Source organism: Metopolophium dirhodum, chromosome 7 (genome assembly GCF_019925205.1).
Source record: "Metopolophium dirhodum isolate CAU chromosome 7, ASM1992520v1, whole genome shotgun sequence".
Taxonomy (NCBI): Eukaryota; Metazoa; Arthropoda; class Insecta; order Hemiptera; family Aphididae; genus Metopolophium; species Metopolophium dirhodum.
Genome location: NC_083566.1, coordinates 24,276,863 through 24,300,993, shown reverse-complemented (window position 1 = coordinate 24,300,993; position 24,131 = coordinate 24,276,863). Strand labels below are relative to the sequence as shown.

The 24,131-nt window shown below is 27.6% G+C and overlaps 2 protein-coding genes across 3 annotated transcripts; one reads left to right on the top strand and one right to left on the bottom strand.

Moving 5' to 3' along the window:
• Window positions 1-2,875: 2,875 nt before the first annotated feature.
• Window positions 2,876-5,119, bottom strand: LOC132948519 (uncharacterized). The gene is made up of 8 exons (XM_061019023.1): window positions 5,027-5,119; window positions 4,837-4,939; window positions 4,634-4,766; window positions 4,420-4,569; window positions 4,099-4,324; window positions 3,390-3,666; window positions 3,185-3,321; window positions 2,876-3,067 (listed from the first exon to the last, which is right to left on the bottom strand). Exons 1-8 carry the CDS (start codon window positions 5,117-5,119, stop codon window positions 2,876-2,878), a joined length of 1,311 nt encoding a protein of 436 aa, XP_060875006.1.
• A 6,145-nt stretch (window positions 5,120-11,264) lies between these two features.
• Window positions 11,265-17,114, top strand: LOC132949260 (transient receptor potential cation channel protein painless). 2 transcript variants are annotated; one of them, XM_061020051.1, is made up of 4 exons: window positions 11,265-11,397; window positions 13,132-13,224; window positions 13,303-13,867; window positions 13,923-17,114. In XM_061020051.1, the coding sequence occupies exons 3-4, from the start codon at window positions 13,314-13,316 to the stop codon at window positions 16,201-16,203; spliced, it is 2,835 nt and encodes a 944-aa protein (XP_060876034.1). In that variant the 5' UTR covers window positions 11,265-11,397; window positions 13,132-13,224; window positions 13,303-13,313; the 3' UTR covers window positions 16,204-17,114. The 2 variants fall into 2 exon arrangements, with proteins under 2 accessions (XP_060876034.1, XP_060876035.1); XM_061020052.1 differs by lacking the exon at window positions 11,265-11,397 and adding an exon at window positions 11,437-11,580.
• Window positions 17,115-24,131: the final 7,017 nt, after the last annotated feature.

The following is a 24,131-nucleotide window of genomic DNA, read 5'->3' as shown; positions in this document are numbered from 1 at the left end:
AATGAGAAAAGCTGTTTTTGAACTGAGTTCTAACTATACCGTACCGGTTTTGATAGTCCATATTATTATGTTTGAAAATTCGCCAGACAGCATATTATTATAGGTACCTAACTCCCAAATATAATTTGCGAACCACTTGTTAATTTTTATTATTATGGTATCATATGCATTAGTATTATATTTTAAAATGAGTTATGAGACTAATAATTAATAGCGTTAGCAACGTTTGTGTTCGTATTAAAATTACACATTTCGTTTTATTATTATAATCGAAGAAATTAATTTTCCATCGCAATTTTTTACAAACACATTTAGTTGTTTCACACAAGTTTTGGGCAATGCTCGCGCGACCCATTCCCATATTAAGTAGACAGTTGACATTGCATTATTTTTGATTACATTGCCTTTCCGTAAATATCCCAATCGGGATATGTTATAAACTATAACGCATTCATAAAATATTAACAGTAGTAGTTAGATCCTAATCTCTGTGCTAATATATTATTCCTAGCGGCTCATACGTATTTGTATGTAAAGAAATGTATAAATTGGATGCAACTAATACAGTAAAATCTTAACGGTATTGAGAATCCATATATTTGTGGTGAACGGTTTTAAGTGTATCGTGCATTAAAAGTACATTGGGAATAAAATTAATTTTAATTTATAATAAAGATATAATAAAGGTACGTTTAAATATCGAAAATAGAACATTTTAATTTATTGGATAATAATGATTATCATTCTTATCATTCACCTATATAAGGCTATAATTTATAGAATTCGTAATATTTTCGAATTATTTTTGCTTCATAGAAAAACGAAATTATATTAATACTTTAGAGTTTAATAATAATAGCAATAGCTAGGTGTACATGACATGAATTAGGTACCTATCGTATTGTAAATTTATTTCGCAAGACAATTAGTATATTATATTTATGATTATTATTTATTAATGATATATAATGATATTATATATTTTTATCGCAAGGTGTGTTGAAAGTTTTTCTATAATAACTCTTTGCCCATTTTAGTCATTAGTCATCACCTAAAATGCAAAATAACATATAGGTATCGATGTCTTCATCGATTTAACATTGAGAATTTCAAAGAAATTATACAAATTCGTGACTTACATGATATCCTGTAGATATCGTGATGACCGTATCAAACGTGTTTTATTATAGCTATACAAAAAAATAATTTTAAATATTTAAAAACAGTTTAATACATAATATATGTAATATACCAATGTCATTTTTAGATTTTATCATTTAATCTTTCCAATAACTAAAAAAGGTACAACAATTTGCACATGAATTGACTACCATGCATAGTCACGTTTTCAACCCAGATAGTTATAACAATAATAATAATAGGTAACAAATGTTTCTAAACGTTAAAAATTTACATTTTAGTTATTTTAAGAACTTTTAAAACTAACACAGTTATTTTAATTTAAACCTCGATAATTAATTATTAATTATTAGTATTCAAAACAGTCAAAAAAGTCTTGTAAACAAATAAAAGAGATAAATAAATCATTTTATTATATTATAATATTAGGCTATTAGACCCCACGACACCACAAGGCTTCACGCCGGAAACCCGACAATAATTTTAAAAAACTTAAAAATATCAAAAATCACACTCATGGCTATAAGTAGCTCAAAATGAATTGAAATATTATGAAAATGTTATCATTAATGGCGAGTTTTTATATAAACATCTGTTGAAGTTTGAAGTATCAACTGCAGTTATAAGTTTTAAGTCACACAGAAAAAAAACAAATTCGATTTTGTCAAAAAATCCCCGTTTTTCCTTAATTTTTTTAGGAGTGTTGTTTATTTTCGATCCCCATAGTACCAACTAGAATCACTTTCCTATCAGAAAAGATGCTGAAGTAGAAAATCGAAGCATTTTTACTGACCCAAATGGTGATGACAAACACCAAATAATAAAAGATTAAAATAAAACCAAAAACACACATCATTGTAAATGTAAAATACTAAAACCAATACATTCATTGCTCTTCTCAGAATCCAATAAAAACATTTTGTGTAGGTGATGATTTTCAATAAAATAGTTTTTACTTTTTAATTTTAAAATAATTTATTTTGGTCCAGTTATGGATAAAGGCGTGCGCTTGAGAGTAATGTACACATCGTCTTGGTATAGTTTCTAAAGAACACGAGGGAAAATAAGTAAAATACGTACAACAAATGGAAAAAAAAAAAATATAAATTGTTTGTTATAAATAAAACTAAATTATTGTACACTGGACTTTGATAGTTAGATGACAAAAATAGTATATTTGCCCTTTGTAATTGATCAAAGGTAAGGTTTGTAAACACTGTCTAGACAACAAAACATAGATATTATTTGCGTGGTCTACAAATTAACGATAACCGTGTTATTGACACTTATCGTATACCTAATTGATACTAAATAAATAACATTAACGATATCAAGGATTTACGTACCATGGCTTGGCTAGTCTCATTTGATTTAAATTTAAATATTTTTAAATATTTTTAACAATGCAACAATGCAATTTTTAAATATATAAAATATTTTATTGGGTAGGTATATTATATATTACCTGTTACTGTACCTAAAATGTTTATAAATGTTTCATAAATTGCATATTGCCATCGGCTTGTTAATTTTCTCGTTAACCCTTTACATTCCAAAACACTGCAGTTATGTAGTTCTTACTTATACAAAATAAGACCTTTTCTCGAAGTGTCTACATAAATAAAGCTGATGCCCATCTATAGCTTAATGTTTTAAAATAAAGGTTTTGAATTTCTTGAATCTGAATTTTTGTTTAATCTGTGGTCTGCAGTATAATATTATTTAACTATTTGATCTATTCTTCGCCATGTTGGTCGAGCATTCTATTCGCCAGCTCTTGGAGAGCCTGTCTAAAAACTTCTACGCTCACTTTGTCGTCGACACCATCACATTGGTACGCATTATCCCAGATAATATTGAAAATGTCATTTGGTAAGATCACTCCTAAGTCTTGGAACAGTTTCTTCATTACGTGTTTACTACGTCCCTAAAATATGTACATTGAACAATGATAATACATGAAAAAAAATACGATTAATTCCAACTCCCAACTCCGTATTGTTAACCACAATAATTATGTCATTGTTATAGTGATAATTATTACTATGTAAAAGTCTCTGTAAGTCAATCCATAGTTTGAAAATATTGTCGGATTCAATAATGTTTTTACGTCCGTTTCGGACCCAAAACAATCCAGATAAGCTAAGACCATTGGTTTAACAGGCATATAATCATTGCGGTCTGAAAACAAAATTGTATAAAATCACTTACAAATGTTTCCTACACCGTGCGTATTATTTATACAATACCTTTATTTAATTGAATGGTACGAGACAATGTATTGCCATAATCGTTTTTATATGTTGGAATGAATCTGTCGATATCTGTTCGGTTATTTTTCTTAAAACCAGTCGAAAACTTAACGTTTGGATCGAGTAAATCCAGAAATAAATTATAGCTGACTTTATTGTTATTAATGGCGTTAATAGACTGTAAGGCAAGATCGAACAATTTCTTCTCAGGCTTAATTTTGTGTTGGTAACATATTTTATACAATTGTTCCAATGGCAGCCACCCCGTGAATTCCTAAGCATATCGAATTTGTTGTACAACACGTCTTCCCAAGCTTCGTAAAATGCATTTCTTATTATTTTACCAAAATAAAGCGTAGCTATTATTTTAACGAATAAATATATAAAACTTAACACCATATTCCTAGATACTAGATAGTAATTAATCCGGTTCAGTGTAATATAAAAGCTTAATATATTTAAACTTGGATGGTGTACGTATTACTGTGTTATTTGTTATGTGCGTAAGCGAGTAAGCCATGACCTCGGAATTTACAGAAGTATTATTAGCGTTTTAATTGTTTAAATTTACACTGCAGTCGTCGTCCTTTACATTTAAAAAAAATAATGTATAAATTTACCCTCGTTTGTTATTGTTGTATTTTATATAATTGAATCAAATTTAAATAATAAAAACAACTATAAAAGTGTATTGCAGCTTTTATACCTTATCAAACAGTTTGAACGTTTCATGCAATTCCCTTAAATCGCATTTCTTTTCTTTGATATAATGTTTCAATCTACTGACTGCTGTTGAATAATCGATTAGTTCAAAGTATTTTTTGTCTGGTTCGTTTCTGGTTAAAATGTCTTGTGCTCTTAAAAACGATCTGCCTATGAACTTTCCTTGTCGGTGGTCGATGTACGGATAACGACATCGTGTGTTCTCTTTGCTGTGTTAATGTTTGTTGATAATGTGTTTTGAAGTGAAGTAAGTATTTAAAATTACTGCACATTCTTATTAAAATAATTTACTTATGTATCATACCTTTCTAATAATTTACTAACATAATCAGTGATCGTGTTTTTATCTTCATTTAACGATTTAGGTTGAACATTACTTTTAAACCATACACCTGCTGGTAACCGTTTTAAAGATTTGCCATACCGATAATCTGGATTAAAATTGTTTGTATACCTAAATATTTCTATAAATAAACAAACAAACTAGCAAACTAAGACAAAATCTGTTAAGCGCTAACTTTCGATTTAACTGTTCGCCAATTCCATACGTATGATGGGAAATTTTATATAATTCTGTTTCTTTTTTGTCTTCAATACCATTTTCACCTGGTGAATTATTCGGAAAAATCACATCACCGGCAGACAATTTAGCTTCAATAAAAACAATTACACAAATTATAACAAATCATTAGGTATTTATAAAAAAATTAATTGTTCATACTCTTTGTTATGATACCATAAATTGTATTTTTATCTAAGTGTTTGGGTAGTAATGGGTCGTTGAATGTTTTCTTCTGAACCATTGGAACATAATTAGGAGAACACTATAATAATATGTATAGTATTTAAAGTTTAAAAATATATTTAATATATTATACCAATAAAAAAAGGAACTTTTAAAGAAAACTCACATATGTAACTGCATCTGGTTCTAAGCATTTTCCTTGTAACTGTGAATAATTCGAATTTCGAATATATGTTTCATCTATACTAAATGGTTTCATATTTTAAAAACTTAAAGATTTCAGCTCATGAAATACGTATGTTACTAAGCGATTTTCAACTATTGTAGAACATTAATAATCCATACTAAACAGAATCTAAAAAGATATTATTCAGATTATCAAAAGATTACTTCAAATAAATTAAATATTTTTAGTCAATACATAATGTAAAAAAACCACAGCACGATATTTTTCCACTACAATGAAAATCTATGAATCATAAATATGTTTTTGTTAATAACAAATAAGTAACCATGACAGCAAAAACCTTACGAAAAATCAGTCAGAAACATTCTATCGTGTATCCAGCCCAAAAACATATTTATGTAAAAAATTAAATGAAATTACAAATAATACAATATGTACCTACTTGAAATACTTTATAATAATAAAAATTCATGAAATAGACATCAGTTTAAAATAGAAGTTAATACACATTAAAACTAAGCCACAGACAAAGCGAAACATATTTTTTTACCAATCCTCCCCAACCTACCATAAATCCGAATTTTACATTAGATATGTTAGTATCAATATTAATGATATTTCAAAATTAGTCCAAGCTATAATTGTTTGAGGAAATAATATTACGAAACACTTACCACGTCACATCACAATCTAATATTGTATTAAAGTTTAAATATAAAATATGAACTATAACTATAATCAAACGTTTAAAAAAAAATCACCTTTACTATAGATGGTACATAATGTGACTTGTGAGCTATTTTTAACTAGAGATATTATATAAGCGTTTTATAATTTGCATTCACTAATATGCTTGAATCAATATCGCGGAAGTTACACAATCCGCGTAATTTGCAATTATATACGTTAGAATTAGCTTAGTTATTAAAAAATATACAGCAATCAAACAAAACTGTATCATAAAAGTAAGTACGCATTATTAAAAAACCGAATGTATACACTTTGTTAACATTTATTATAAACGCGCTAGAAATTGAGAACATTAAATCGATTCATACAACAACAAAAATACAACACTTCAATGATTCGTAAAAATAAAACTGTAAATAACCACGATACTTACTTAAATATAATATAACTATAGATTTATTATTATACGTGAAAATATATTATTTAATATAATGAACAATTTTATAATTAACGGGTAATCCACTAAAATAAATTTGTATTATGCCTTTATTGAAGACTTTGTAAAGAAACTTTTGTATGTAACCTTTATATTTTAAGTTATATTATTCATAGTTACCTTTATATATTAACTTAATGAATCTGATTCTTTGTTATATTTAAATTCAATCTTTTAAAAATGAATTAGATTGGTTAAACTTAAATATTGGCTATAATATGAATTTTAATCACTAAAACTTGTTACATCTGCCATCTAGCGATACCTATAATACCTACTCAGAATGACAGTTTCAAATTCGTTATGATTAGATTTTATATTTTTTTAATTTGGAAAATAAATGGTTCAGTTATGGACAAAATGTTTGTCATTTTCAGATATGAGTTATGACTTTCTCATTATTTGTGACATCGTTGTAGTCTTTGATATATTTTCGTTAAGAACATCCTTATTACTAAATAATAACATTTGGAACTTCCGATGTAACTACAAAACAACATAATCCAAGACAGTGCAACTTAGTTAACATGATACTATTCTTAGAGCTGGCCTTAGGTAGGTACCATCGCTCAGCCAATGCCTCGGCCTTAAGCATTTTAATGCCAATTTGGTCAAAAATTAGATTCTGATATACAAAAAAAAAATGCCCCAGGCCTTGCTCCACCTCCCGGCCTGGCTCTATTACTTAATACTATATGATATGATAAAATTATACTGTGTTATAATAATTCTTGTTTACTTTATTTTCTTCTATTTCTTTTTTTTACAACAACATATCATGTTTTTGTTTTTAAACAAACTATCTATTGGACATTTTGTAAATAATGTATCTAAATGATGTATTGTTGGATCTATTTAGTAATAATCTATTAAAAACCCGTTTTTTTGGAACATAATTAGTTTTGTTATTTAAATATTTCTTAATTTTTAGTAAAAATATAATTCACATTATAAAATAGTTTTTTTTTCCCATGTTAATATAGGGTATTTTTGTTAGAATTTCCAATTTTTTAAGAGTTCATCGTCTCATTCTTTTGATATTATTAAAATCGAAATCATTATTTATGTGATTTTGAAAATAATTTACGATATTCGTCTAAATTAAATAGTTTTAAAGAATACATTATTAAAAAGTTGGGCAAGTGGGGGTCGCTCTGCTGTACAGAAGGTTACAAGTGGGTCACTGTAATGGATGGTGTTAAATTTGAATTCAATGATATAATATTATTGTATAAGAAAAACGATTCTGAGCGAAAACGGTCAGTCAGCCTATGATATTAGTATATAACTAAGTATATAATATTAATTGATGGTATTATTGTGAAAAGTAATTTATATATTTAGCTATTCACGTGGAACCTTGTTTTAAATTTTCAATACTTAGCTATAAAAGATGAACATTTTGTAAATTTTTAACTACAAAATAATTATTAAATTTTAAAATTGAAAAATTTTGTCAAAAATTTGGACTTTAAATGCTTATAAAAAAATTGTGCATATGAATTTTTAATATTTTTCAACTGCTATTCTAACAATATATCAGGAGCCTTGCATTGAATTTTCACGCTTTTTTACCCAACAAATAAAACTTTACTGAAATTTATAGAAAAAAAAACTATTAAAATTGAAAACTGACAATGTCCATAAACAGCTTAAACAGTCAAAATATTTTCAAAATGTTATGGTGCATAGAAAATGAAAATATAAACATTCAGTAAAATTTTCATGTATCTACATTTATTCGTTTTTGAATAACAATAAAATAACAAAACCGCTGCATGAGAAATCGAGTGAATATCCAATATTGTAAAATTATGAACTTCAAACGCTCATAAAAATTTAATTTGATTTGCTTGTAGACATTTTTCATTTTTTTTTTTTTATTGAAGTAGACAAACTTATGAATAATCTTGTATTACATTTTCAAATCTTGGATTTAAAAAGAAAAATTTTTATGAATTCTCAACTCAAAATAATTTGCTAATTTTCGTGATTTTTCCGTATTTTGTCAAGATTATACTTTAAATGCTTATAAAAAGAAACTGTGACTAAGGATTTTTAATATTTTTCAAACGTCATTGTAACAATACACTAGGAGCCTTGTATTATATTTTCAAGCTTTTTTACCCAACAAATAAAGTTTTGTTGACATTCATAGAAAAAAAGACTTAAAAATTGGAAACTGAAAATGTTCCTTAACAGTTTAAAACAAATCAAAATATTTTTAAAATATTATCGTGTATAGAAAATGCGAATATAAACAACCAGTAAGAAATGCATGTATATACGTTCATTTGTTTTAGATTTACACCAAAAACCAAAATTCCTTTTTTTCCTTGATTTTTATGTTGTTTTAACAGTGCTTTTTAACACTATTGAGAATTTTAAATTTTGACCTCCCAAAAGTACCAACTGGATTCACTTCCCGTCGAACTGTAGTTGAAAATCGAAGCATTATTTTGACTATTAATCATGTACACAAACACAAAAATTTTAAAATTTAAAAAAAAACACACATTATTCGCTCCGCTCAGAATCTAAAAGGTGGAAAATTGGGTACTGCTCTAGTATAGCAGTTGTGGAGTATGACGTATAATTCAGTAATTGTAAAGGATGTCGGATGTGTTATATTTTAATTCAGTGATAAATCATTGCATACGAAAAACGATTTAGATTGGAGCCGTTGTGTCTTCCTAGCATACATACTTATTTAAATAATCAAATAATGATGAAAAAAATTTCAAAATCTTGATGATAGAAACCATTGGAAATACAATAAATTCATTCGCTACTTTCAGAATCTAAAATATGAGTAGATATAAATAATTTTTATTATTTCTAAATATTTTCAAAAAATCTTTCAATTTGAATGTTGTTCATGTATATTTCTCAACTAACCAGAACAAAATAATATAGGTCTTGATGCCATATGGAGAATCTGTTATTATATTTTCACGTTTTGGTACTTCACCAGTTACAAAATCTATTAAACATAACAGCAATTATTACGATTAAAACATTTCAAGTAATTTCTACAGTGCAATGTTTTCGACATTTTTCACTTTCGAAGACGCAGAGTTCTTTAGAAAAGTCATTAGATTCATTCATGATTATGTTATATACAGTAGTTGCTCGTTCCTTTTGTATTCTTTCTTCTAAAATGTCATCGTAATATTTTCTATACGAATTGGTCGTGACATTTCCCTCTACATGCAACTAAATTCATATAAAGTAGAAAATAGCATCAAATGTATAAGAATAAAATCAAATCATGATTTCATAATTGAATCAGCCAGACCTTTCATGTACCATTTTAAACCAATATTTATTTATTTATTGATATTAAAATGTTTATAAAAGATGTAGTTTTACAATAATCAATAATTGTTGGTACTGAACATATTCATCAATATCATAATAAAGAGTACTCACCTAATAACTTTAATATTATAAAAAGCATTATGCAAACGACTGTTGTGAAAAATCCCGGTCCATAACACTATGATGCATTAGTACTTATAAATTATAATCTTAAAGATGTACAACTGTTCTCGACAAACGGATACCTATATACAACGGATCATATACAATGATAATATAATAAAATATATTCATATCATTAGGTACCTAGTCAATAATATAATTGATCATATTTGTATGTTATAATAAATTGTTTAAATAAAAACACTACACATATCGTAATGGAAATAAATTGGTGAAATACCAACAAGAGTGCCTGCTGCAGCTGTAATAATATTATGTATTATAATAACTAATAATATGGATTCAAAATTCTACACATAAGTGCAAGGCTGGGCATTAACGAGTTAAAAAGTTTATTTTATTTTAACTTTTTAATTTAACTAGTTACTTATATAGCTTTTCATTAACTGTTAACTTACTAAATTTATTTCTTAATTAACGTGAAATTAACGAGTTAATTTTTCATTTTAAGAAGTAAGTTAAGTTAATTTATTTTGTTTTTAATTTTATAATATTTCACTATTTCAGTCTACTTTGTTTTCATGTCAAAAAATATATATCGTAAATTGTTTAAAGTTAAAAATTTATCATTCGAATCTAACTTATATGGAAATACTGTATGAAGTATTAACACTATATCCTATAATTTATAGTTTTGGGTTGGAAAAAATGAAGTGCGCTAGCGTTGTATATACAAATTAATTTTTTTTTTAACTTTATAAAAAGTTAACAAAAAGTGTGTATTAACTTTTAACTTAACTGAGTTAACCTATAGTTAAATTAACTTTTAACTTTTTGTTATTGGTGCATATTAACTTAACTTAACATAGTTAAAAAAAATCATTATCTTGCCCAGCCTTGCATAAGTGTAATACGATGACGGATGAACCTATAGCAAAGAATGAGTTTGTTTTTTTTTTTACATGAGGAGTGTGGACACGTAAATCACTGAAACGAATCCAGGCAGTGGTTTACTATCACGAATTGCGCTGACTGCATCGTCCGCGGCATTGAACAAAATGATTTTTTTTTACGAAGTGGTCCACGATAGAGCATCTAAACTACGGTGTAGGCACAATGTATGTCTACGCGTACAAAAAAATCGACTATAATGTTATATAGATAATGTTCGCGACTAACGGATCATTGACAGTGATAATATTACCTATATTATATAATATTTAAATAGTCTCAATAATATGATATTTTTTTCATTTTAAATATATTTTATGATTGACAAAATAAAAACTTAGGTGCGAATGAAAGACATATTATAAAGAATCTACAATTTTAGTTTTACACGACGTTATTTTTTGTACGAAGTGGTCCCCCGTACAGTATCCGAACTACGTTCGACTACGGCGGCGTATACGCACTGTGTATAAATTATGTTTACGCGTACGGAAAAAGCGACGGCGCGTAGGAGACGGTTTAGAATGTTGTCCGATTGTTATAATATTACTATTATTATTATGTGTTTTTTTTATTATTATTATTTTCGTTGGTGGGGTACCATCGGCCTGTATCAATAGCGACTTGTTTAGTGCCCACCGCCGACGTTCGTTTCAGTCGTGCTGGGTGTACCGTGTACGGTGTACGTGATACCGTTATTGTGTGCGTGTGCGTGGCGTGTGTGTGTGTGTGTGAGCGTGTTCGATGTGCTCATTCTGAAACGCCTACAGTAAGTACAACTCAATTTTCTACACCTAAATAAACCAAGTCTGGGCGTACAATAGTCGCGGATTTTTATTATACTATGTAAATATAATATTAGTATGAAATATTATAATATGTACTATGTGACGGAATCATAGTGTGCGAAAACGTTCAAAATATTTGTAAAACCTAAAATCAATTAATATAGGTAAAACATTTTATTTTTTTAATTATTATAATATTGATTTAGCACTGTTTGAAAAAGTTAGTTTACTTAAGTAGTTAGAAACAAATTATTCAGTGTATACGAGTAGAAAGGGCATAGGTCATAAACTCATAAAACGAAAAATTGAGTAAAATTGCACAGTTAATAGTTAGGTACGAGTTACCTAAACACACTAATAATCGTACACATCGTTATTAAACCTACCTACATAGAAATGTTTCGTAAAATCAACCAATTTAAATATTATTATTACGCTATTAGTTTAAGTTAAAACTACTTTGCATGATCAAAATTATAAATAATAGTAGGTACCTTATAGGTACCTAGGTATACATTTGTACATACAAGCTAGTACCTACCTGTAATTTATTTATGATACTAATTATTCAGTTTTTTATAGAGTATATATAATATGTTATTTTAAGTAGTCACTTATTTTGTTTTACACATAGATTAGCAGGTTATTATTATTTTATCTGTTTAACGCTAAATTAAATTAATTATCTTATATATTTTAAGCATCTAATTAAATGTTTGGACTACCTACTAACAGTGCCAACTAATAAATAATTATAACTGTATATTTAACGTTTCATAAGAATGAAACACTTCATAAACTTAATAAAATATACGATATTAGTTATTTTAGAACCAATATAAATATTGTTCAACTTTTAATTTATAATGATCGTCAATATTGTTTATAATTTGTAATTGAATTTATTACAGAAAGCTTACTGGTTATAATATATATTTAATTTTTTTATTCAAATTATTTCATAACACTTACATCAAATATGAAGACTATTATGTTTTAAAATAATAATATGTAGTTGTAGTATCATAATTTTGGAGTTAAAATGTAATAGCTAAATAAAAATAATAAGTCATAGACTAAAGTTACAGCAAACTGTTAAAAAAATAATATAATATACAATCTTTATTTTCTGACGTAATGTATGCCTAATCCGAATGCGTCTGTAGTAATTTATAAATAGCGTTTCATTACATCACTTATACTGATTTTTTTATAATTATTAAGACTACTACTAAAAAACAACAAACAAACATTAGACATTTTAAAAATAATAAATAATAATAAATTTGTATCTCGATAAAATTAAAACTATAAAATATATATTTGAACGAAAACGTTTACGTTTTCATTCAAATATATATTTTATAGGTAGACTGGTAGAGGTATACATACAATATTTTAATTTAGTTCAATGTTATCATTATTGGTAAATGGTAATATATTATAATAAATCGATTATAAGTTTATTGTGTCCGTTGTGGCAATGGAATGCATTTCCATGGATACAAATGGGAAATGAAATGATTGTCATTATGTCATATGACTATAATTGAGACCCGAGGGCAATTATATTCATTTGACTGTCGCCTAATAATTTGTATACAAATAAAATAAAATTGGTGTATTTAGGTTCATTTTACCATTATATCATGAAATATAAATTGATATTTGTTTGTACTCACTACTAACCTAAATAATTTAATATTCATTTATAGTTTACGAGTTTACCTATGGTGTCATGTACCTACCACATTGACTGCCCTGACAATAATCATTTGAGTAATAACTATCAGGTCACATTAAAACAGGTATATTTAAGCGATTTTTTCGGTAAAAGAAAATTAAAAATAATACATTAATAAAAAATTGTTCCTATTTATATCTAGGTCTGAAAAAAATGTCAAACTTCAAAATGGAATACGTCGAATTAAACAACGTGTGTTCAATTGGATCAAACGATCAACTTCTCAAAGCCGTTCAATCAAAAGATTTAGATTTATTCAAAAAACTCCTAGAAATAGGGTTGGGAAATTCATCTATAGACTTGGATAGTATATTTGACGAACCTTATCATGGCACAATATTAGATATATGTTGTATATCGACGGGTAGATCAGACTTTGCCAGAATACTATTATCGGTAGGAGTAGACGTAAACGTTATTAATAAAAATCGGAAAAAGGCTCCGATACATTTAGCGGCTGCAAATGGATGTAAAGACGCGTTAGAAGTATTATTGGAACATCCTCCAACCAATATAAATTTATTAGATAGTGATGGGAATTCGGCTTTACACCTTGCAGCAAAATCTGTAAATGTTGAATGTTCAGAATTGCTATTAAATTCCAATAATATAAAAGCAAATCAATTGAATAGGAAAGGCTTTACTCCAGCATACTTGGCAGCTACTTCAAAGAAAAAAAATGATGACCTAATGATGGCATTTATTAGGTAAGTACGTAAAAAATAAACTCTAAATAACTTATTTTAGTGTTTTTTTTTTTAGGTGTCCAAAAGTTGACTTGGATATGTTCATTTGGGATAAATCGTTAAGAAGCGTGATAGATGAAAAATATCCACATCTTTCGGAAGAAATGCCACCAGAAGGTACACGAAATATTACTCACCACTGCGATAACCCGTTTGTATACCTCTACTCAAATGACGTAGAAGGATTTATTTCATATATAACTTCCACAAAACAACTTGACCTTAACAATCATGATGGAAAGCACACTTATCTCCAATATGCGTGTGATTTTGGCTTACCAAAAGTTGTTCAAGTTTTACTCAATCTTGATGTAGATCCAAATGGTGTATGTCCATCTAATACTAAATATGCAATTTTTATTGCTTCGTTCAGAGGTTTTGCAGATATCATACAATTGTTTTTGAGTAGTAGAAAATGTATATGTTATCAAACAAGTAACAGCACAGCACTCCTTGAAGTAATCAAAGGTTCTGATGAAGACCATAACTCATTAGATGTAAATACTGATTTATGTGATCATGATAGGTCATTTAAAATGTTATTAAGAAAAAGTGAAACCAGTCCTCTTGAACTTAATATTAATCAATCAGATGATAAAGGTAATACTTGTCTTCATTACGCAGCAAAAATAGGCGATCGAGATTCTATACTATCTTTGTTAGAAGAAGGTGCTTATATAGGGAAAAGAAACGTACTTGGAGATCCTCCACTTGCTGATATCAGTCCTAATATATTAGAAACTCATTTAAATAAGTGCATAAAATCAAACGGGAAATCTCCAAAAGATATTAATTACGAGATTATATGTTCATACAATTTTTTATGCCCCCCAAAGGTTTACAAACAGAAAGATATTGATAATCATCAATCACAATTAGAAGGCCTAGAGTACATTCCCGAAAATATCCCTGAAACCGATCCATTGTTATATATAAGTGAAGTTCCAGAACTCAGGCCTCTTCTAAAACATCCTGTATTAACTAGCTTCCTCCATTTAAAATGGTTTGCAATAAAAAGATATTATAAAGTGAATTTAGCGTTTTATATAGGATTCTGGGCACTTTTAACCATTTACACGCTGTTGACTTTTAAAATAGGTGTTCAAAATAGCAATTTGTCACTTACACAAGATAATATTACAGAATTCTCCACGAACAGTGTGCCATTTAGTAGTGATACAGCTGTTTATTTGTGGGTTATGGTATTGGGATTCCTTATTGCTTTGATATTTCGTGAATTATTCCAGTTGATCTCATCTCCATTTACGTACATAATGAGCTTAGAAAATTGGTTGGAAATAAGTCTCATAGTTTTAACTTCATTCTTATTATTGTGTGAAATGTCTTGTATATCAAATAGAAACCAAATATCTGCCATTGTCATTCTACTATCTTGGGGTGAACTTATACTTCTCGTTGGTAGACATCCAGCGCTTGCAACCCACCTAGAGATGTTTAAGCGCGTTACCAAAAACTTTTTACAATTTCTAGTATGGTATTCAATATTAATAATAGCATTTGCCCTAAGTTTTTACATGTTATTTAGAAATGACGCAGACACCGATAACAAATTTAACGATCCCAGCTCAGCGACATTCAAAACTATCGTTATGTTGACCGGGGAATTCGATACATTTGGTTCACTGCCTTTTAGTTTGCATCCAATAGTTAGTCATGCATTATTTCTTTTATTTATATTCCTTATCGCCATTGTCTTAGTAAATCTTCTAAATGGTCTTGCTGTGAGTGACACTCAAGCAATTAGAGCTGATGCGGAAATCGTCGCTCACGTGTCCCGGGTTAAACTCATACATTACTTTGAAAAAATGGCTCTAGGTGACCCGTTTGCGTGGACTCGTAAAACTCAAAACCACAAAAATAATAATTTTGGATACAGTATCCCTTCAGTATGTACAAGACGATTTTATCTGAAAATAAGGCTATTTCCAGATGCTCTACAAGATTCGGAAATTAAAATTTTAACTAATCAGAGAAATTTTGTCGACTTTGGGTCATCTACAAAAAAAAGTCAAATAGGGTGTATTGCGAATTGTCAAGGATATTATCTTGAGAAAGAAATTGTCAATGAAGCTAAGTCAATAATTAAACTGAATTCAGAGGGAGCAGACAAAAATTGTATGGAAATTCTTGATGTATTTATTGAGAAATTTAAAACCGTAGAAAAGTCAGTAGAAGAAATTAAAAAAATGTTAAATGCAATGAACACAAGAAGTGAAATAGATTCGATATCTTCGTCTAGTAATTTCCATGTGTTAAATGGATCATACAAAAGCTAAAAAATATGATTTTTAATGATTCTTATTTTATTGTTTATGGTCAGCCAAAATAGTAATACCTAGTTCACATTTTAATGTAGGTAGTAGGTATACAATTTCTCGAAACACATTGAACATAAAACCAATATTATGCATACATTTTAAACATTTAAAAACTTTACTTTAAAACAATAATACAATAATTATTCTAATGTAAGATTATTGTAAAACAATATTTCATATATTATCATATTTATAATTTTGATGACAATAAGTTTTGTTATTTTAATTTTTTATCTATTTTGTAATAATATTAATCTTAACTATCATAATGCCTTAATCATTTTGTTAAATAATTTAACTTTAAACATACAATAATAATTATTACCTTTTTATACATTTTTATTAGAGCAAAAAACATTGTTTTTTAATACTTTTAAGTAAGTAGTTATCTAAAACTGTGATTAATATTGTTAACTGATTTATAATATATTTATTAATTGTTTCATAATATATACTTTCTTTATAATTTATTGTTATTAGACTCTTAAAATTAAACACAATATTATATGTTATTATTTTAGCACTAAATGCAATTTAAAATGTTTAAAGTTGATGTTACCTATCTTATTATTGTTTATATTTTGTTTTTCAAGAATTATACCACATTATGTAGGTATCACGTTTACTCGATAATAATAAAAATTATAAAATGTTAAGAATGCAGGTAAATTATAATATTTAATTCCAAAAATGGATTAAGTTAGGCTTTAACTTTATTATTTATATTTTATATTGGTTTAAACTTTAGTTTTTATATTTTGATTTAATTATTATGTGTTTAATATAAAACTTTAAAAAAAATACTATCAAGTAGTGTAAGTACCTATACACCTATACTAACTTACATTTTCAATTATTAATACAAATAAATTAAATAAATAAATGCAATTTAAATATGTTTTCAGATTATTTATAACAAAATTGTATTTTTAATTCTTGACATATTATGGTATATAGTTGGCGTATCTAAAAAAATGTAATTTAAAGATTGATTCTTATTTACCTATTTATTTTAATAACATTTTTAAAAGTTTGGTGAATGATAACATTTAACCAAAGAAAAAACAACTGGGGAAGTAAGTAAATTGTTGTAGATGTCTAGTGTCCCTTGTCATTGAGTAAACATGTATTAAATTTAAATTCAAATTTATACTCTAAGGAAATTTTATTACAAATTTTTTATATTGATAATTATTATTACTATGGTCTATGTTTAGTAATTTATTTTTTTATATAGTACCTACCTATCTAATACGGTAGGTTCAACTAGTTTTAAAAAAAACAATATTTTGCATGGGCAACGCCGGAAGTGACAGCTATAGTATGATTATAATATGTCATAATACATTATAGTTCTGGTAACCCGATGTACCTTTAATAAATTATATAATGTATATGGTGTATGGCATAATGACGGTTTTTCACAGGCATGTTTAAAATCAAAATACTACCTACGTTCAACATAGGTACATTTTTATCGCACAAAGTGTAAATGAGGGGGATGGAGTGGCCGAGCGGACTAAGGCGTCGGATGCGACGCAGCCGACCCAAGTTCGATGCCTTGGTCGTGGGTGGCATTTTTCTTCGGGCAAGTCACGGTGTCCGGAGAACAAGTGCCGCCATCCCCCACCCGGGCATGGCAGATACCTACGGGTGCCCAAATTAAAAATTCTGCCAAAACAAATCACGAGTAAACAAATCTACAGTACCCCCCCCCCCCTACAGTACCACAGGCTAATGACCTAAGTAGTCGAAGCCTTAACCCAAATAAAAAAAAAAAAAGTGTAAATGGTTAATGTCTAAAGAAAATGTTACATAATAATTATTATAATTAGGTATCTTTAAATCGCTTTAAATATAAAATCAAAATGTAGGTAAAAACCTACGAACTTTCAATTAAAGTTTTCCATTTAACAGTTTGCTAAACTTGAATGATTATAAATTATGTGTTAAAACGAAATACCTATTGTTGTTTTTAATTTTCATGCAGTGTTGTACTTGTACACATAATAGTTACCTAATTAAGTTTTTCGAGCTTCAGAATAACTTGTTATAGGAACTTTGTCGTTATTTAATGTAGCTATATTGTTATAAATTAAAAGTTAGAATATAATAATGGAGTGAACTTCTCACATTCCAAGAAAAACTTTTTTATGTATGAACTCTATTTAACGTACAGCAGGGAGATTAAAAAAGAATACCATATTTTTAAAATCAAGATGTCTGCTAAGCAGAAACGGGAGCTCCGTCATTTATCTTTAAATGTATTAATATTCTTATATCACTAATATAGTAATATACATACTATAGAAATTAAAATCCAAGGAAGTAATTACGATTTAGATAAATATAGCTTAAAGTCTCCATAGACGCAAATAGGGTATTATATTGACAGGTGCTTAATATTTTTACAAAACAAAATCCCCCACACCCTCTCCACCTTAAAATAAAATTATTAACCTATATATTAATTTATATATATATTCATTATTAATTAATGGGTAACTACAGTCTACAATATCAAATTGATTCTCCTGTTTGAGTTAACAAAATCATTTAGTACTGATAACGTGTCAATACTAATCAACCCTAAACTACTTAATCGTTGTGGTACCCCGTTCTAGGTACCTATATTTTAGATTCAATGTTCTCTTGGCTAAATTGTATTTAAATAATCAATGTTAATAATTATTACTATACATTTGAAAATTATATCATCATTAATCAATTTAGGGGTTTTGTTATATTCTACTAATATAATTAAACATAATAATACCCCATACACCCTATAAAAATAATAAATAAATAATTTTGAATTATATCATCATCAATAAAATTAATGATATACAATTTACATTATTTTCATTATTTATTTTACAATTGTTTTTATTGGATCATTATATATATTTAGCTAGCTTTAACAACCGTGGTTATTAGCTTTAAATAATTACGCTATTTATTGCCTATTTACATATTTTATTCAAATTTTGATTTAATGCATTTTTAATATTTTTCAACTGCCATTGTAATAATATTATATCAGGAGCCTTACATTAAATGTTCACGCTTTTCTACCCAACAAATAAAATTTTATTGGTATTTATAGAAAAAAAAACTAAAAAAATTGAAAAACGACAATGTCCGTAAACTGTTCAAAAAGAGTCAAAATATTTTCAACATTTTATGGTGTATAGAAAATGAAAATATAAACATTCAGTAAAATTTTCATGTATCTACAGTTATTCGTTTTTGAATAACAATAAAATAACAAAACCGCTAAATGAGAAATCGAGTGAATATCCAATATTGTAAAAATATGAACTTCAAAAGCTCATGAAAATTTAATTTGACTTTCTTCTAAAAGTTTTTTTTTTTATAAAGGTAGACAAACTTAGGAGGAATTTTGTATTACATTTTAAAATCTTAGATTTAAAAATAAAAATTTTTATGAATCTCTAGTTTAAAATAATTAGCAAATTTTCGTCATTTTTACGTATTTTGTTAATATTTTAACTTTAAATGCTTATAAAAAAAAATTGTGACTATGAATTTTTAATACTTTTCATCTGCCTTTGAAACAATATACTAGAAAACTTTTATTAAATTTGCAAGCTTTTTTAACCAACAAATAAAATTTTATTGATATTTATAGAAAAAAAACCAAAAAAAATGAAAAATGTCCGTAAACAGCTCAAAATAAGTCAAAATATTTGGAAAATGTTATGGTGTATAGAAAATGCTAATATAAACATTCAGTCAAAGTTTGATGTACTTACGGTCATTTGTTTAAGAGTAGCACCAAAAACCACATCGATTTTCTCGAAAACAGATTTTGCGTAAAAATTCCCGTTTTTTCTTAATTTTTCTTTTGTTTTTCACGTCGCTTTTGAAAACTACTGGGAATTTTTTACTTTTGACCTGCCAAAGTACCAACTAGATTCACTTTCCTATCAGAAAAGTTATTGTTGAAGAAAATCCAAGCACTTTCACTGTCCTAAAAGGTGATGACAGACACAAAAAAAAAAAACACACATCATTGTAAAATCAACACATTCATCGTTTCGCTAAGAATCTAATATTGTTCGTGTATAGGTTAGAGTTGGCGGTATTTCAAATTTTGATACAGGTATCTATGGTATTACCGGTAATATGGTATTTACCGGTAATATGGTATTTGCCGAAAATATCGTACCTTGGCAATTTTTAAAAATACCATACCATACTCCCCCCCCCCCCCCAAAGTACCAACTAGATTAACTTTCCTATCAGAAAAGATTTAAAAGAGTTTTTAAAATATTCACAATGAGAATTTCGTACTTAAATATATATGATGTGTAATTTTCGTCAACCGTAGTCGGTACAACGGTACGTATAACAAAAGAAACTCATAGGTAATTCGTAGCGTATCTTCATAATAATGTGAAAAATATTAACCACAAACATAGGTAATTGACATAAAAAAAATCTAATAAATATATTTTCAAACCATTTTTAATTTATAAGATAAATGTATAATACATACTTGACGTTGTCAATGGTATAATAATGGTAAACCACATAAATTATACGCTGTAATGCACTAATGCACATCGCACATACACAAATCCAGTTATAATTTGTCTACTGTAAAACGCAGTGGCGTATATAGAAATAATTTTTGGGGTGGGCTATAGTAGATAGAAACTAGCAATTGATCTATTACCTAGAGGATAATGTCTACTAAATATTTAACAGTTTCTATAAATATATTCGTATTTGTTATTTTTCAACAGGCTATGAATTATTATAACTTATAATAGTACCTAATCAAATATATTGGTGTGTTCTATTTAAAAAGACTGTAATTTCGGGGTGGGGGGGGGTCTGCAGCCCACTTGCCCACCCCCTATGTACGCCACTGGTAAAACTTATTAATATAATTGTATAACATAATATTATACCTACATTTATTTTCTAAACATAAAGATAAAATGTCCACCTAGTATATTCGGTACTCATATTTATTATCGACCTGTCACTGAGCCGCATAGAATTTTTTGTCACACCTGCACCGAAAATTACCTCTTTTCGTCAAGCGGATTTAAAGTGGAAATCCCAGAATGTAGCGGAAATACCCACTACGCAAATGAGATTTGTCCAAATTAGATTAAAAATACATTCAGCTGGATACTATAGCTGGTAAGTGCAGGGTTACTCAGATGCTGTTCTACATGAAACATAGGCGTGATAAAAAAAAAAAAGTGTGGTTCGTGCGGAAAAGCAATATTTTAGTCTTGGGGGCATTGCAGCCCTCACCTACGACTCGTGACTGAATTTGCTCACTTCCTGCCCTTGCCACACAATATATTATACTATAAATCGCCCATCCACCAGGTGACCTAATTGTCAGCTACGGTCTTTAATCTAAAAAATAAATATTCATGATCGATATTTCTCTGTAACTCAATCTCTTACGTTTAACCGTGTAGGTTAATCTATAATACCTATGTGATATTTTTATAGAAAAATTGTAAATACTTCTTATAATACCAAGGTATTTGAAATTGTACCTACCTATTATAAGTTATAACCATGTTACTTGTTAGTGTATTTTCTACTTTTCGCTTATTGTATCTACCTATCTATGTAGAATTTTAAGTGTTTACGTCTACGGTCTACCAATCTTACAATCATAACATATTATAAAGTATTCTTAAAAATGAATGTTCAACATTGGAATTCAATTTTTACAACAAAAATATATTGTTAAAACTTAAAACATCTAAAAACCGTGATATTTAGGTATCTTTAAGATTGGGAATTTGCCCTATTTTATTGAGTTTATTTACTTGTAAGTTGTAATAATATAACAGTCCGAATATTAATTATTAACTTGGTATGACTCTATTAGTTGAAAACAATATAATAGTATTATTAACTTTTATTTGAAGGTTGTGTAATGGTATAGGTATATGTATATCTTATATCTATATAATTTCCGAGTACCTATAACATACAATAATACCCGGCGGCAGGGTGATAAATACATCGTGGTGGCTGGGCGATAACAAACATGTAGATTGTAGGTACTAGGTAGGTACCCTATATTCTATAAGAGTAGAATCCAATGTAAATACTGTAAAAATACTGCTATAAGTGGTAAGTAAATATACAAGTAGGGCAATACACACCTGGGTAAACACTAAATACTAATTTTATTCAGAGACTGCACTATTGCAGTATACATAGGTATGCAAATTATCAATTATATATACAGTTGTCATGGTCAAATAACGAAAACTTATGATCGTAATAAAAATGTCTAATATATTCTGAAGCAATAACTATTATGAATAAGAAAAAAGTACTTCATGATAATTGACTTACTCATCCAAACAGAAATTAAAAGTAGGTACTTATATGAAATCATTCTACAAGTTTTCGGAGCGGTAAGTTTTAGAATTTTCGATAAAAGTCAACATTTATACATCGTATTACTTATTATTTACCACATAATATAATAATTCTAATGAATACTGCAGTAGGTACCTATGTGAAAATGTGTTATAGATATTGTTTTAAATGTCTTAATATTACATTAACAATATTTTATTGTAATTCATATTATACATTTGATAGTTTAATGTGTTTTAACTTTGAACTACAATAATTATTAATATTTATTAATTTATTATAGTTTGCCTATATAATTTATAATATGTGTTTTAGCTTTCTTTTATTATATCAATAGTTTAAATACAAATAAGTACGTATTGATTTGGAGATATTAATACAAAACTATAAACATATATTATGTACCTACTACCTACCTATACCTTGAATTGTACCTTATAGATAGGGTAGGTATATGTTATCAATGTAAATATTAGACCAGACAATGTACAATTTTAATGTGAAGGTGCGAAGTTCAAGATCCGTGTTTGTATAGTTACAAATTTACAATAGTTTTTAGGAAATAGGAATGTAATGAAATGTTTTATCCAGGCTTTATTACCTACCTACTTAATCAATTTTGTCATTATAATTAGGTACCTAATAATATGTCGATTACCCAAATCTTGTTGGTAATAAATTAAAGAATTTTGAATATAATTGTGTTGCAGTTTCTAAATTAAAAATGTATAATAATATGTTAAAATGAATTTAAATAATTAAACGCTTGTCTGTTAATGTGTACCTATACCAGTGTTTGGAAGGAACGAGTTCCAAAAGAAACGGATTCCTGGAACGAATTCCTTTTTAAAGAACGGCACGATGAACAAATTCCTTTTTATAAAAAAAGAACGAGGAATTGAACTAGTTCTTTTTTTCAAGGAAAAATAACAAAATTGTTCATTCCTTTCTAGTTCCAATAATTTACACAGATAATTATGTAAATAATTTAAATTAAGATTTTTTTTAATGTGTAAAATGTATATTACTAATTATTGATCGTTATGGAGTATCGACGTTAAGACAATCGGCATACGTAAGCCAACAATTTAATTTTGAAGAAAATCTCAAAATAGAATCATAAAATATGTACCTACCTATACTTGTAGTTATATATTATAATTAAAAATTAAAGAAGTATGCATATGAAAAAAAAACATAAGTGATTAAATAAGAATTTTTATTTTGTTTGGAACTAAAAAAGGAACTCCTTCATTTTCCAAAGGAACGAATTCCTTTTTATAAGAAACTTGCCAAACACTGACCTATGCCTATTAATAAACTTATTATAACTACTATACATGATATACATCCGTGGTTGTATCTTTAACTTTTGGCCTTTGCTGGTGTTAAGAGGACGCATGTGTTGTCTCCGTCTTACAATTAGTGTACAACATAGCAAAAACTTTTTGTGCAGGAAAGAACCGAGAAGGCTACAGTCATTACTAAGAAAC

What these genes read in the sequence shown, in the direction of transcription:
- LOC132949260 (XM_061020051.1), top strand. Translation starts at nt 13,314, where the DNA reads ATGTCAAACTTCAAAATGGAATACGTCGAATTAAACAACGTGTGTTCA. An exon ending in CTAATGATGGCATTTATTAG is followed by an intron (nt 13,868 to 13,922) that starts GTAAGTACGTAA and finishes TTTTTTTTTTAG; the next exon opens with GTGTCCAAAAGTTGACTTGG.
- LOC132948519 (XM_061019023.1), bottom strand. Translation starts at nt 5,119, where the DNA reads ATGAAACCATTTAGTATAGATGAAACATATATTCGAAATTCGAATTAT. An exon ending in GGCGAACAGTTAAATCGAAA is followed by an intron (nt 4,570 to 4,633) that starts GTTAGCGCTTAA and finishes AGAAATATTTAG; the next exon opens with GTATACAAACAATTTTAATC. An exon ending in CGTTCAAACTGTTTGATAAG is followed by an intron (nt 3,667 to 4,098) that starts GTATAAAAGCTG and finishes CGATATGCTTAG; the next exon opens with GAATTCACGGGGTGGCTGCC.